At 42.2% G+C, this 15,200-nt stretch overlaps 1 protein-coding gene across 1 annotated transcript in view; it reads left to right on the top strand.

Moving 5' to 3' along the window:
* The first annotated feature begins 201 nt into the window (after positions 1–201).
* Positions 202–15,200, top strand: part of CDS1 (CDP-diacylglycerol synthase 1) — a 65,341-nt gene continuing 50,342 nt past the window's right edge. The window contains exon 1 of the mRNA XM_032498864.1: positions 202–1,245. Coding sequence (XP_032354755.1) covers positions 1,129–1,245 — 117 coding nt within the window. The 5' untranslated portion in view covers positions 202–1,128. The remainder of the gene's footprint in view (positions 1,246–15,200) is intronic.

Here is a 15,200-nt window from a genome sequence, read left to right as displayed (position 1 = left end):
TGAATCTGGAGAGATTCAATACTGGAGTTCCTGGAAGACAGAGTTTGGGTATGTGATTGAAACTGGCTAGCCCATCCCAGGATGCCCAGTGAGACAAACGCATCCCCTACTTTGAAGGTAATGACACTGGGCCAGAAGGCCACGGAGTCATCGAGTTCATCCTGCCAGACAAGTTTCTGCTTCTGTAGGCTTCTGAACCTCAGACACGACCCGATGTGTCAAGCTGATGCGGCCAGGGAAGCCATTTGAAGGGGTAATGCTGAGTGCTGTCAATATTTACCAGGTGTCTGGTTCTTCCAGCCCTCCCAGTTGCTCGGTGACGAGTCCACACGTTCTCACTCCTCATTTCCAAGCTCGTTGCTCGTCTCTTCTTCACCGTCCCTGCTCCTCCCCTTTGCTCCAGCCCTCACCGCTCCCACCTTTTCTCAAAGCCGCCACCTGTGTGCTCGCGGAGACCTGGGTGGAGCCTTGGGTCCGGGCCCATGACGTCACCCCTCTACGATGGAGGCGGGGCTGTGGGAACCGCAGTGCAGCGCAGAGGGGCGGGGCGGGGCGGGGCCTGCGGCGCGTGACCTGGCTGCGGGAGGCAGGAACCGGGAGAAAGGTGTAGGGGGGCCGGGAGCGGCCGACTCCGGAGTCCGGGGGGCGGGGCGGGGCGGGGCGGGGAGTGGCAGGGCCCAGGCGGCTGGCGCCCCGCAAAGCGCTGAAGCAGGTCACGCTTCTTCCTTCCTTCCCCGTCCTTTCTTCTCCTCCCACCTGGGCCTCTGCGTGGGGACGCGCACCTGGCAACCGGCAACCGGGCTCTGCCGCGCCCCCGCCTTCTCCGCTCCGGCCGGGCGCCCCGAGCCTGCCCTGCACCCCGAGCCGGCCCCTGGCGCCCGCCCCTCGCTCTTCTGCTGGCGCCGCGCTCGCTGGAGGCGGCCTCGAGCGCTCGCTCGTTGATGCCGTTTTGGGGGTGACCCGCGCGGCGGCGGCTCCTCCACGGTGGGGGCGTGTTAGTGGCCACAGCTTTGCCGGACGTCGAGTGTGCGGCTGCGGGGTGGCGGGGAGGCCAGCCGGCGAGACCTCGCGCGCAGCTCGGGTTTCGGGACGCTGGAGGAGACCGCCTCGGCCGCGCGGGAGCGGGAGATGTGGGAGCTCAGGCACCGGGGAGGCTGCCCCGGCCCCGGGGGAGCGGTGGCGCCGCCACCCCGCGAGGGAGAGGCGGCCGGCGGCGACCACGAAACCGAGAGCACCAGTGACAAAGTAAGTAGAGCCGCGAGAAACGCACACCCGGGACACCTGGGAGCGAGGGTGGGGCTCCACGGGAATGTCAGGTGAAGCTGCCGGCTGCGCCGCCTTCCCGGCTTGGCTTAATTTCTTTCTTACTCAAGTGGGACTCCAGCGAAGGTACGTTTCCCAGGATGACTGCGACTGCTGCCAGGATAGCTGGATGATTCAACTTGACTCCAGTATAGTTTCTGCCCGTTCCAGTCCCCTCCCCGGGGTCTGGGGCCGACGCTAGCGTTGGGATGGAACCTGCCATCCTGGGAGTTGCTGTTTTCTAGTAGCTCCCACCTCGCACCTCTTTTCGGTAGAGGGACAAAGTTAGTAAGGGCTAAACTTAAGACATGCACCTTCGGTTCTAGCATGTCATTGGATCCTGACGCCGGAGGCTCGGCTTCTGCGCTCCTCCATCAGCACTTTCGTTTCCTCTGTCCTTTTTCAGTGTAAGAGGTTTTGGAGGTTTGAGCGTCTCATGCAAGTGGCTCAGTTGTAATCCTCCAGCTTCTTTTGATTCCACGGCAGGGGATTTCATTTGACCTGACACCTTAATTCATGAGGACTTTTTAAACTCCCACTTCTTGCTTCACATTCAAGAATAGGTAGATGTAATGCCATTCTTTTTAAAGATATTCAAGAGTCAAAGTTCAGCTTATTCGGTAATACAGTAGTGCGAGTAGGAATTTTTAGGGGGGACAAACGCAGTTTTATGACGTTTTAGACTGAATGGTGTAGGAAACTGGGCCAGACCGTAGATTATTGTATAAAATCTTCTGTTTATAAAATTTTACTTCATTTTAAAAGCTACGAGCACTTAGGCTGTGCCTAGAAGCATTCTTTTTTGGAAGCAGGTATTGCAGTTTGAATTACAGAAGTGGAGTAGGTAGCCCACGGTCAAGTCAGTGGCCTTTTGGAACTAGAACCTGTTTCCTGGTTCCCTTTCTTCTGGTTTGTACTGTTCCTGAGACTCACTTGCAGTTCTGACTTGGGGAGGGTTCCACCTGGACCTTGATGCTGGTGAGCTTGAGGTGACCCAAGTTATAAAGCCCTGGTAGAAACATATCATGCAACATCATGAAATAATTTAACAGTGATTTTAGGAATGAACCTTCAGAATCTATGGGAAGACAGATCCTTTTTTTCTTTTTCCTATCCTTGATAGGCAGGTGGAATAAAATGAGTCTGCGATAGAACACATGTGTCAAGGAATTACACAAAGTGTAAGTTTCCAGCTCCTGAAGGTTGATGTTACAAAGCTGGAAACAGTGGGCTGAGAATAGTTTTTGTGAAAATTGCCTTGGAAACTAGACCGAAAATAGAATTAATTAGGTTGGGATTTGTTTTGTTTTAACACTGGTATAGTTTAGAATCGAGGAAATACCAGCTTGTCCATGTTCACTTCCTTAACTGGGAGAAGGTAACACACTTTTAATAAGAAAAAAACATGTTCGAGGAAGCCATCCATAAAATGAGTTTTGAATTAATTAGTTTCTTAACACCCTAATATATTTAAAATGGAAATTACTTCTCTGGTTTGATTGGATTCATTAGAACTGTTGTCTCAAGCTATCTGTGACTTGGTTACCTCACTGCTGTATATTTATGTATTTATTTATAAATGCTGCTGCATTGTTGGTTTTCATTAATACATACCCAGCTGACAGTAGATCTGTTCTGTTAAGATTTCTCAGACAAGGATGAGCATTTTTCAAACCATGTGTAAAATATTGCTTGCTTTTAGAGTTTATCCCAAGGAACTTTTGACTTGGCAAGCTTTGAGTCACTGAACTCTATCCTCTGTCTGTCCTTTCTTATCAGGGTGTATATCTGAATGTACCTGTATTTCCAGGTCAAGGGCTGTTATAAAGTCAGTTTGCACATAGGAGGCTGGTTAATATTTGGTGCATATAAACTCTTTAAGTGCCTTCTCCATTCAAGTTGCAATAAAGGCAAAACTCCTAGGAAACTGATGAAAGAAGCAGAAGAGATGTGTTATATTCTGCTTTTGTCGTGCCATCTTGTAGTCTTTTTACAATGGTATTATTAGCATGACCTTTGCATTGTTCAGGATGTGGAGACTTATTCTGAAAGAGGACTCTGCTCTAGAGCATTAGCAAGTGAAAACGTGCTTCTTACCCATAGGGGAGTGTTCCCAGTTGCTAAATGCTGGAGTAATACTTGAAAGATCCCAAGACCACCACCTCAAGGAACCACCCCCCCCCCCAGGGCATATATATGAGTTAGATTTATTACAGTTCTGAACAAGGCTAATCATTAGCATAGAGGGCATAGCTGGACACTACACAGAGATGACAGGGAAGGCTTTCAAAAGGAGATGAAGGTTGAGCTTGTAATTAAAAGATGCTTGGAGGCTCACCAGTTGGACAAGTGCTAGGGAAGGGCATTTAGGCAAAGGATGTGTGGAACTGTTTCTTGAATCCGTGTTCTAGGCACAGGACACTAAAATTAGTTTGATAATCCTGGAGCATAAGCTGTGTGTGTTTGGAAGTTAGGGTTGGGAGTTTGAGAGTCTTGTGAGGGAGGTTGAGCTTTCTTCGATGGACTCCTGGAAGCTACTGGGAAGTTTTTGCAGAGACACTATCCTGTCACTCTAGCAGCAGTCTGTAGAAAGTGTTGGAAGGGGGAGAGACCTGCCACAAAGAAACCAGATAGGAGTATATTGCAAATGCTGTATATACGAAATGATGAGGATGGATAGTAAGTCTAGGGGAGCAGGGGAGTAGGAGTTGGGAGAGAGGATGCATATTTTAGATACTAGGGGTGGGACCTGGACAAGGGTGATCATGGGAGGGCTAATAGCCTGCTGGGAGACACATTTTGGTCTACAACATAAGAGACTTAGGAAAGAAGCAAAAAATAATTGGGCAGTTTTGCAGGTTGGGAGTGAGACAGGTGAGTTGGGTTGGGCAGGTGTGGCATTCTCTAAAATAGAGAGGTGGTTCAAGCTGGTGATGGGAACTGAAAGGAGACTTGATTAGGATCGAAAGGGGAGAGAACTGAAGACAGAGCCTTGGGAGGCGCCCGTGTTCAGAGGGAAGGCATCAAGATAATGAGGTCCTGGGAGCTAAAGAAGGAAGACTGCTTAGAGGATATCATCACTAGTATTTAGGAATGAGGGTGAGGCAGCGAACAGAGTTTAGCAAAAGATCCTAGAAGCCAAGTGTCAGGCTGAGGAAAGTGAGACGTGAAATATTGGTAATTATTGTCAGAAGTGCCAGTGGAGGGGAGTACAGGATAGTAGCTAGAGAGGACTGCAGGGTCAAGAGAAAATCTCCTTTTTCAAAGGAGGGAAGATAGGTATTTAGATCAAGGAGTTAAGTGGGAGTGAAGATATCCATGAGAGTATGAGGTTCCTAGAAAAGAGAAAACAGACATGGTGTGGAGATGACAGGTGACTGAGGTATTCAAGGAAAGGGAAGAAGGAATCGAGGGTAGTTACAGAACCATTTTGAAAAGCAGAAGAGGGAAGATCAGAGTGTTGGATGCTTTCAGTTTTCTCAGTAAAGTAAGATCTCAGAACCGCAGAGCTTCGAGGGATTTTAGAAACAGTTTAGTTCAACCCAATTTATACATACAAAAGTAAGCTTACCCTGGAGTGTGTCTGTTTTTCAGCTCAAAATGACCTGGAGCAAGTGGCAGAGCTGGAACTAGAGCTCAGCTCTGACTGGGATACATTTGGGATGTCGTTTTAGGGAGCGTGATGCAAAAGGACCAAGAGGCAACTATTACCCAACTCAGTGAAGATTCAGTTGAACTAAAATAACACAAATTTGCTGTGAACCAAATTAGCATAGTTCTTAACTCAGTAGCAGTCATTGTCATAATAGAGGCTTGTAGAGTAATTTAGAGAAAACAGTTATCTTACATCTTTATTTGCTCCACAACTGTATTTGTTAGGAATATCCCCCATTTAGTAGTTGAGAATAAGAAAGCACCTGGAGTGATTTTGGCCTGGGACTGCCAGGTGAAGGATGCTGAAGGAATGAGTGAATCAAGGAGGCCAGGGCTGAACTGGCTGACCACAAATTCGGGTGGGCAGCGAACTGGGCTGAAGCCCAAAGAGGGTTATTGAAGCTCTGGACGGACTGAGAGAGACTGAGCAGTTGGAAGTGAAGTGGGGACCTGACTGACTGCACCAGGAGTGGGAGAGAAGGGGGTGCCCTTGAAATGTGTGGCTTGAAAGGGGAGCACAGGAGGACTAGTGTACCCTCAGATGAGGTCCCCATGTGCTCGTATGTGGGGCTGCTTCTTTGATACAGATTTTGGTTTGTTAAGTTGAGGGTGAAACAATCTGGAAGCCAATTAACTTTTGTCCTTCCTCATTTAAGACATGTTTCTTTCATCAATACTCTAATATTTTTTAAACAAATTTTTAATTTTGGAGGTTGTGTTTCCATAAATTCTTCATTTTGGCACTCTTCCTTGTGAGTTGTCCTGGTGTCACCAGCAGGTATACTAAACATTTTCTCAACTTTTTCCATCTAAATATATTAATAAAATATGAATATTTAGATCTAGACTTCCAGAACACCATTTAGGCTAGTGCTCCCCAATTGTTGATTAATTGTTAGTCAATATTATCACCTAAATAAGTTTCCATGTTGCCATTTGCAGGGTGTTCATTTTATTTAGCAATAGCTTTTGAATGCTGGCTCCCCAGAAATCACCAACCAACCAAGTGATAAGACAAAGTGGAGGTTATGGCTTTCTGCGGTGAAGGAGAACACCACCTTGGCACAGACCTTTGGCGGTGTCTCGGAGGGGGAAAGGCAAGATTGGATTTTACTGAAAATTGAATGTTTGATTTAAGGCAGATCCTTCAACAGAGACTTGATTAGGATTGGGTAAGGATCCCAAGGTAACAGTTTGGGACTGGTGGCAATAGCCAGGCAAGGATTTTGACGCAAGAGTTTGAAGAGTCTTAAGAGGAAACTTGTTTATTGGTGCCTCCTGTTGATGAATTGACGTCTTTCAGAAGTTCTTGTGGTGAACAATTAACTCCAGAGCAAGTCTCTGAATAGTAAAGTTATGGTAATGAAGACAGTCGGATTCTGAAGTCATTTTCATGGCAGCAGTAAGATACGTGAGGGCGAGGGTGGGTGGTTTCTTTCTCACATCTTTAAAATATGGAAACAATGAAGGGAGGGAGAGAAAATGCTGAAATCAGGAGTATAACCTAATGTTCTTTCAAGTAAGAACTGTTTAGTGTCAAGATTTGTAAAAGGCCTCCTCCTCTCAGGCACAGAGCTCTGTGTCACTTGAGCGTTTCTTTTTGCTGCGTTGTAATTTTAGTGCTGAACTAGGTACAGGGATCAGTGTGAACTTCAAGGGACACATTGTGGAGAAGCTGACCCTGGTTGTCTGACTCACTTTTTAGGGGACCGGGTGTAAAAGGGGTGGAAGTTGTGATTGATTATTGTGACTGATTTAATGCATCATCCTTTGTTGCATTCTAGACTGCTGCTTACCTTCTTTAGAGGATTTTTTTTGGAGCCATCATCTTGAATGGACTGGAGTCCCCTGACCTTGTTCTTCCTGTCTTCTCAGTCTCCAGTATTGAGAAGAGTCTCGGTCCCTTCTCTACCACTGGCTCCTGTGCACTCTTTAGGAGTCACCATGAGCTATAAGTGACATACGCTAAATTGGCCCTGCTCACACTGTGCAGTTTGGTAAGCTTTGACGTATATATACACCCATGAATGCATCACTACAATAAAGATAATGAACACACCCGTCACCACTAAAGGTTTGCTCCTGCCCTTTTGTCGTTCCCTTTTTACCCCAAGATAACCACTGATTTCCTTTGTGGCACTAGACATAAGTGTGCATTTTCTAGAATTTTCTATAAATGGAATTCTGTAAATACATGTATGCATATATACATATGCATATGTATGTAGATATACATACTGTATGTACATTTTGTCTGCCTTATTTTTACTCGGCATAATTATTTTGACAGTCATCCATATTGTTGCATACATCATCATTTTTGTTGCTGAGTAGTATTCCATCATATGCATGTAGCCCAATTTGTCCTTTTTGACATTTGAGTTGTTTCCAGTTTGGAGCTATTACAGATAAAGCTGCCACAAACATTTGGGTATATACTTTCATTTCTTTTGGACAGATATCTAGGAATGGCATGACTGGGTCATAGGGTAGATGTACACTTAAGTTTTTAAGCAACTGCCAAACTGTTTTCCAAAGCGGTTGTACCATTTTACATGTCCACCAGCAGTGTGGGAGAGGTCCGGTTTCGACACATCTTCTCCGAGACTGCATATGCTCAGTTTTTAAATTTTGGCCATGATAGTACATGTGTCACAGTGTCTCCTTGTGGTTTGATTCACTTCCCTAGTAACTAATCATGTTGAACATTTCTTCATATGCTGATTTTCCATCTGTATATTGCCTTTGATGAAATGTCTGTTCAAATATTTTGCCCAGGTATTTTAATAGACTTGATTGAATTTTGAGAGTTCTTTATTCTGGATGCAAGACCTTTATTTGACATGTGATTGACAAATATCTTTTTCCAGTCTAGAGCTATTTTCTCACTCTTTTTACAGTATCTTTTGAAAAGCAGAAAAATTTTAATTTTCGTGTAGTTCTGTTTTGGTTTTTCTTATATGAATCATACTTTTGTGTCATATTTAAGAAATCTTTATCTAATCCTAGGCCCCCAAGATTTTATGGAATTTTTATAGTTTTATGTAAATGTCTGTGATCTGTTTTGAATTAATTTTTGTAAATGATGTGAATTTCTTTCTTTTCTTTGCATATGGATATCTAATTGTTCCAGCATCATGTATTGAGTTACCTTTCAACTTTGTTGTAATCAGTTGGCTATATGTGTGTGTACTTATTTCTGGACTTTCTTCTCTATTCCATTGATCATTTTTTCTTTTACATCAGTATCAATCTTGATTACAACTTTATAATAACTTTTGATAACAGATAGTGTAAGTCTTTCAATTTTGTTTCTTTTTCCAGGTGGTTTTGGCTCTTCTAGGTCCTTTGCATTGTCATATAAATTTTGGAATCAGTCTGTACATTTACACACACACACACACACACGCACACACACAGAGCCTGTTGAGATTATTGGGATTTCACTGAATCTCTAGGTCACTTTTGGGGGGGAATTATCATTTCAGTTTCCCTTCTGCATCCTAGCTACATTGCCTAAAGCTGTGTAAACTTGAGCACTTCACTTAACCTTTCTGAGCCTAAATTTTTTCACTTACAAAATGGATGTGATTAGTGATTACTTACTTACCTCTAAGTTAATGTGAGGTATAAATGTATCAGTATTTGTAAAGTGCTTTTGCTTTTATTTTCTAAGTACATTTCACTGTAGGAATTTGATTTATAGGATAATAAAGAAACCTTAATTTTTCAATTTCCATTCATCAGTTACCAGAAGTATTTTTATTATTATTTTATATTTGGAAAAAAAGTAGCCCTTCATAGTCAGAAGCCTTCATTTTACATAAGTGCTACTGAGGTCCCAAGCAAGGTAACTTGGCCAAGATTACTCAGCTAGCAAAAACAGTTGAGAATTTCCTATTTTAATCTTAAACGTTAGCATGAATTGAGAGACTCAGTTCATTCAATATTTATGTAGTGCCTAATAAATGCCAGTCACTGTACAAGGTCTTCTGCCAGCCTCTTGGGATTCAAAAGTGAGGCCAATGGTATTTCATCTTCTTGCAAAGCTTAAGTACTACTAGAAAATACAGACAAGCAAGCCAATCATTTTAATTTAGGCTAACAGGTAAAAACTAGGAGAATTGTGGAAATACAGCTGGAGAGCAACTAACAAGGAGAAGGGAGTCAGGGAAGACCTTTCTAAAGGAAGTGAACCTGGAGGTGAGGTCAGAGTGAGCAGTAGCCAGATGTGAGGAGTGGGGAGAGGAGGATGGGAACTGGGGTGTGGGTGAGAGAGACAATGCACTGTTAATACTTTGAACATAGAACAAACATCTAGATGAAAGAGAGAGAATGGCACTGTGTGCAAATTGGAGGGTCGTCAAGAGGGACTGGAAGAACAGGGCCCAATAATGAAAACGGTAAAAGCAGTGTTAAAGTAGTTTGGCTTTATCCTGGTGGTTGTAACACTGGAGAGTATTAAGATCAGATTTGCGGTTTAGAAAGGTTCTTTCTTATGTTGAAAATGAATTAGAGAGGGCAGGATAGAGGGCAAGGGATGTAAGGTACACGAGAGAGGGTGATGCTCAGCGAGGGTAGTAGGAGAGGGTGAGGATGAAGATGGGGGAAAAGTGAGTGACAGGTCTGGTGCTGCCTGACTGAATGTGCTTTGGTTAAAGATGCAGGTGTTAAGTTGACAGCCAGGTTTCTGACCTGAGTTAACAGGCTTGGTGATGCTGTCTTCATCTGAGTAGGAAATCCAGAAGGGGCAGCAGGTTGGGTGTGGAAAAGAGAGAGGTCAGGTGGCTTATGTTGAATTTCAGGTGATTCTTGTAGAAAACCCACCTGGAGATGGCATGCTGGGAGCTAGGGATGCAGGTTTATGGGGAGTCATCAGTGTACAGAGGGATGGAGAGGGAAGCTGTGAGGGTGCATGAGGTCACCTGGTGGGTGCTAGGAGAACAAGGAGCTTAGGTGGAAGGTGGAGAATCATTGTCTTTAAATCCTGGGCTTGAGAAGAAGCTCCTAATTTGGTTTTCTAAAACACTTTAAGTACTTTCATTCAGCATGCACATGCCTCCTGGCTCTAATTATTACTACAGTATTAGTCCCATTTTTTTCTGTGATCACCAGTCACTCTTGTTTTCCTTATCACACCTGGTCTGGCATCTTTGTAAGAGGGTGCATACAGGAAACACAGAAACACAGGAGTGTCTGCTACTAATCCTAGCAGTGAAGTGACTTTGCTCCCAAATGCCACTGCTTAGGAATTGTCTTTTATTATTTAGTTATTAGAATAAAATGTAATAATCGAGTTGAATCTTAAGTTTTTCATTTTGTGTTTCTCGAAGGTACATGAAATAGAAATCAGAAGCTTAAATAATACAAATAAAAGCTGGACAGCTTTCTTGAAGGTGTGGTGGGGGGAGGGCTGTGGCACATCACCGTTGTTGGCCAGTGGACTTTGAGGTGACTTGCTGAACGCTTGAGTGTTTTGAGGAGCACAGTTTGAATTCTAGCCCAGTGCTTTTATTTTATAAGGAAAACAAAGGCTGAGTTTCTTTAAAGTTAAGTGATTTGCCTTTTGTCATACTGATAGTTAGAGGTCAGCCCTCATATCTGGGGGTTGCAAATCCATGGATTCAACCAATTGTGGATCAAAATATTTGAAAAGAAAAAACAAAATTCCAGAAAGTTCCAAAAAGCAAAACTTGAGTTTGCCGCATACTCACAACTGTTTACATTGTACTTATAAGTATTTACATTGTGTTAGGTTTTATAAGTAATCTATAGGTGATTTAAAGTGTATAATTTAAAGGGAGGATGTGTACAGGTTACGTACAAATACTATGCCTTCTCCAATTTTGGTATCTGAGGGTAATCCCCCTCCCCTGCCTGACAACTGTACTTGCAACTCCTGACTCCTAATCTGGTGCTCGTTCTACAACCTGGTAACGTGCCTTCTTGAGCCACTTCCATTAGTCACCATCTGGGTTATTGAAGGTTAAAAAAAAACGAGTAACAAGCAAAGACAAGAAAAGTGAAGTGTTGCATTGTTCTAGATGTCACAGACCTGCTGGCACAGCAGGCTCACTGCAGGCCCCCTGATGTTTCCAGGGGACGTCCTGTCTGGTGGTTTATTAGTCAACATCTCTCTTTGTTTAAGCCACTCTGGGGCCATCTAACCATGTCACAGTGGGAAGGTGTGATATGTCTGTTTCATTTGTCATTTTTGGTACAATGACACATTTAATTTTATAGCTTTTTAATAAGAAGGTTATAGTTAGTAAATGAAAGCTAATTATTGCTTTATGAAAACTGATAGTGCTCCCCCAAGGCTAACATTTTGTTTGGTAAGCCACTTAGGGAGGAATTGGATTCAGTCGTAAAAATAGTTTAAGACTTTGTTAACTTCACGGGTCCTTGGCATTATATTCAGTGCTTCCATTTTATGTGTAAAGAAACAGTTAAAAGAGGCGATGAAATTTGCCCAAACTTTGGTGCTAATAGGGGCTGAGTTTGGTTTGAGATTGCTAAACATCCTGAATTCCTACACACCTTCATTGCTGGGATCACCTCTGGCCCAACAGTCTGCTCCGTGTTCCTTCTGCTTGTTCACCTCCTGTGAATACTCTCTTTCCTCTGACCCAGCTCAGTCCCCCTGCCCAGTGTCCCCTTCTGTAAACCTCCGTCCCAGAGTGTTTGTCTGTGCAGCACTGTTTACTGAAGGTTGCTGGTGGGGCTGGGTGGAGGAGAGGGGGGGACGTAGTAGGCGTCGAGGTTGTTCATTACAGCAGAGTGAACAACTTCAAAACTAAGCATTAGGCAGCTCTTTTCTTACGATTCCTTGGCCACCCTGTCCCTGGAGGGTCTGCAGTGATCACCTTGGTCTAAAGGCCTCAGCATACACACTCAGCTCCTGCCCATGCACTCTGAGAAGTCAGTTTGGGTTTCAAATAACTTTATACAGTCATTCCAGCAGAGCAAATGCTTTTGATCGTAGTTTACCTGTAAGTAAAACAGCAATGGTGGTATCTATTTGATGTGCTTCATTAGGACTGTCGTCTTTAAAAAAATTTATTTCTGTACAATGTAGCCTTGTAGCTTATTTTATACATAGCATTTGGTACCTCTTAATCCCCTACCCTTCCCTTGCACATCTCCCCTTCCCTCTCCTCACTGGTAACTACTAGTTTGTTCTCTGTATCTCTGAGTTTGTTTCTTTTTTGTTATATTCTTTTTTTTTTTTAGATTTCCACATATAAATGATAACCTACGGTATTTGTCTTTCTCTGTCAGACTTATTTCACTAAGCATAATACCTCCCAGGTCCATTGATGTTCTTGTAAATGGCGGAATTTCATTCTTTTTTTTATGGCTGAGTAGTGTTTTATTGTGTGTGCTCGTGTGTGTGTGTGTGTGTGTGTGTGTGTGTATACACACATACCACATCTTCATTATCCATTCATCTATTGATGGACACTTAGGCTATGTAAGTAGTCCTGCAGTGAACATAAAGGTCCATATGTCTTTTTGAATTAATATTTTTGTTTTCTTCTGGTAAATACCCGGAACTGGAATTGCTGGATCATATGGTAGTTCTATTTTAAAATTTTTGAGGAATCTCCATATAGTTTTCACAGTGGCTGTACCAGTTTACATTCACACCAACAATGTACAGCGTTCCCTTTTCTCCACATCCTTGTCAGCATCATCATTTGTGGTTTTTTTGACAGTAGCCATTCTGACAAGTGTGAAATGATGTATCATTGTAATTTTGATTTGCATTTCTTTGATGATGAGTGATGTCAAGCATCTTTTCTTGTGCCTGTTAGCCATCTGCATGGTCTGTTTGGGGAAAAAGTCTATTCAGGTCTTCTGCCCATTTTTAAAATCGGGTGGTTTGGTTTTTTGATATTGAGTTGTATGAGCTGTTTATATATTTTGGATATTAATCCTTTATCAGTCATATCATTTGCAAATATTTTATCCCATTGAGTAGGTTGTCTTTTTATTTTGTTGATGGTTTCCTTTGCTGTGCAAAGGATTTTAAGTTTAATTAGGACTCATTTGTTTATTTATACTTTTGCTTACTTTGCTTTAGGAGATGGATCCAAAAAAATATTGCTATAATTTATGTCAAAGAGTGTTCTGCCTGTGTTCTCTTCTAGGAGTTTTATGGTTTCCAGTCTTACATTCAAGTCTTTAAACCATTTTGAATTTATTTCTGTATATCATCTGAGAAAATTTTGCAATTTTTTTTTTTCCTGTAGCTGTTGTTTTCTGGTACCACTTATTGAAGAGTGTCTTTTCTCCATTGTATGTTCTTGCCTTCTTTGTTGTAGATAAATTGACCATAAGTGTGTGGGTTTATTTCTGGGCTCTCTATTCTGTTCCATTGGTCTTTGTGTCTGTTTTTATGCCACTACCATGCTGTTTCAATGACTGTAGCTTTGTAGTAGTCTGAAGTCAGGGAACGTGATACTTCCAGCTCTGTTTTTCTTTCTCAAGATTGTTTTAGCTATTTGGGATCTTTTGTGTTGCCATAAAAGTTTTAAAATTATTTGTCCTAGTTCTGTGGAAAATGCTGTTGGCATTTTGATAGGGATTGCACTGAATCTGTAGATTGTCCTGGGTATTATGGTCATATTAACAATACCAATTCTTCCAATCCATGAACACAGTGTATCTTTCCATCTCTCTGTGTTGTCTTCAGTTTGCTGCATCTGTGTCTTATCGTTTCCTGAGTACAGGTCTTTTCCCTCTTTAGGTAAGTTTATTCCTAGGTATTTTATTCTTTTTGATGTAATGCATAAATGGAATAGTTTCCTTAATTTCTCTTTCTGATAGTTTGTTGTTGGTGCGTAGAAATGCCACAGCTTTCTGTGTCCTAATTTTGTGTCCTGTAACCTTACTGTCACTGAGGAGCTCTGGCAGCCTTTAGTGGTGCCCTCGGGCTTTTCTATGTATAGTATCATGTCATCTACAAGCAGCGACAGTTTTACTACTTCTTCCCAATTTGGGTTCCTTTTATTTCTTTTTCTCGTCTGATTTCTGTGACTGGATTTCCAATACTGTGTTGAATAAAAGTGGCAAGAGTGGGCATCCTTGTCTTGCTCCTTATCTTAGAGGCAATGCTCTCAACTTTTAGTTGTTAACGATGATGTTAGCTGTGGGCTTACCATCTATGGCCTTTATTATGTTGAGGTATGTTCCCTCTATACCTACTTTGTGAAGAGTTTTTAACATAAATAGATATTGAATTTTGTCAAAACTTTTTTCTGCATCTTTTGAGACAATCATATGATTTTTATTATTGTTTGTTAATTTGGTGTATTACATTGATTAATTTGTGGATATTAAAAAATCTTTCCATCCCTGAGATAATTCCTACTTGATCATGGTGTATGATCCTTTTAATGTACTGTTGGATTTGGCTTGCTAATGTTTTGTTGATTTCTGCATCCATGTTCATCAGTGATACTGGCCTGCAATTTTTTTTTTTTGTGGTATCTTTGTCTGGTTTTGTTATCAGTGTGATGTTGGCCTCATAGAATGAGTTAGGAAGCATTTCCTCCTCTGCAATTTTTTGGAGTAGTTTGAGAAGAATAGGTGTTAAGTCTTCTCTAAATGTTGGGTAGAATTCACCTGTGAAACCATATAGTCTGGCTGTTTGTTGTAAGTTTTTTAAATTACTGATTCCATTTCATTACTGGTAATTGGACTATTCATATTTTGTATTGCTTCCTGATTTAGTCTTGGGAGATTGTATACTTCTAGGAATTTGTCCATTTTTTCTAGGTTGTCCATTTTATTGGCATATAGCTCTCCATAATAATCTCTTGTGATGCTTTGTATTTCTGTGTTATCAGTTGTAATGTCTCCTTTCTCATTTATTATTTTATTGACTTGGACCCTTTCCCTTTTTTCCCTATGATTCTGGCTAAAGGCTTATCAATTTTGTTTATCTTTTCAAAGAACCACTTCTTAGTTTCAGTGATCTTTTCTATTGTTTTTTTAAGTCTCTCTTACATTTATTTCTGCTCTCATCCTTATGATGTCTTGTCGTCTATTAACTTTGGGTTTTGTTCATTCTCCTTTCTCTAGTTGCTTTAGGTGTGAGGGTAGGTTGTTTATTTGAGATTTTTCTTGTTCCTGAGACAAGCTGGCATCGCTGCAAACTTCCTCTTAGAGCTGCTTTTGCTGTGTTTCATGGGCTTTGGATCACTGTGTTTTCACTTTCATTTGTCTCCAGATATTTC

This window comes from Camelus ferus, chromosome 2, assembly GCF_009834535.1.
Source record: "Camelus ferus isolate YT-003-E chromosome 2, BCGSAC_Cfer_1.0, whole genome shotgun sequence".
Taxonomy (NCBI): Eukaryota; Metazoa; Chordata; class Mammalia; order Artiodactyla; family Camelidae; genus Camelus; species Camelus ferus.
Note: the sequence above shows the minus strand (reverse complement) of the source record. Positions and strands in the feature narration are given on the sequence as shown.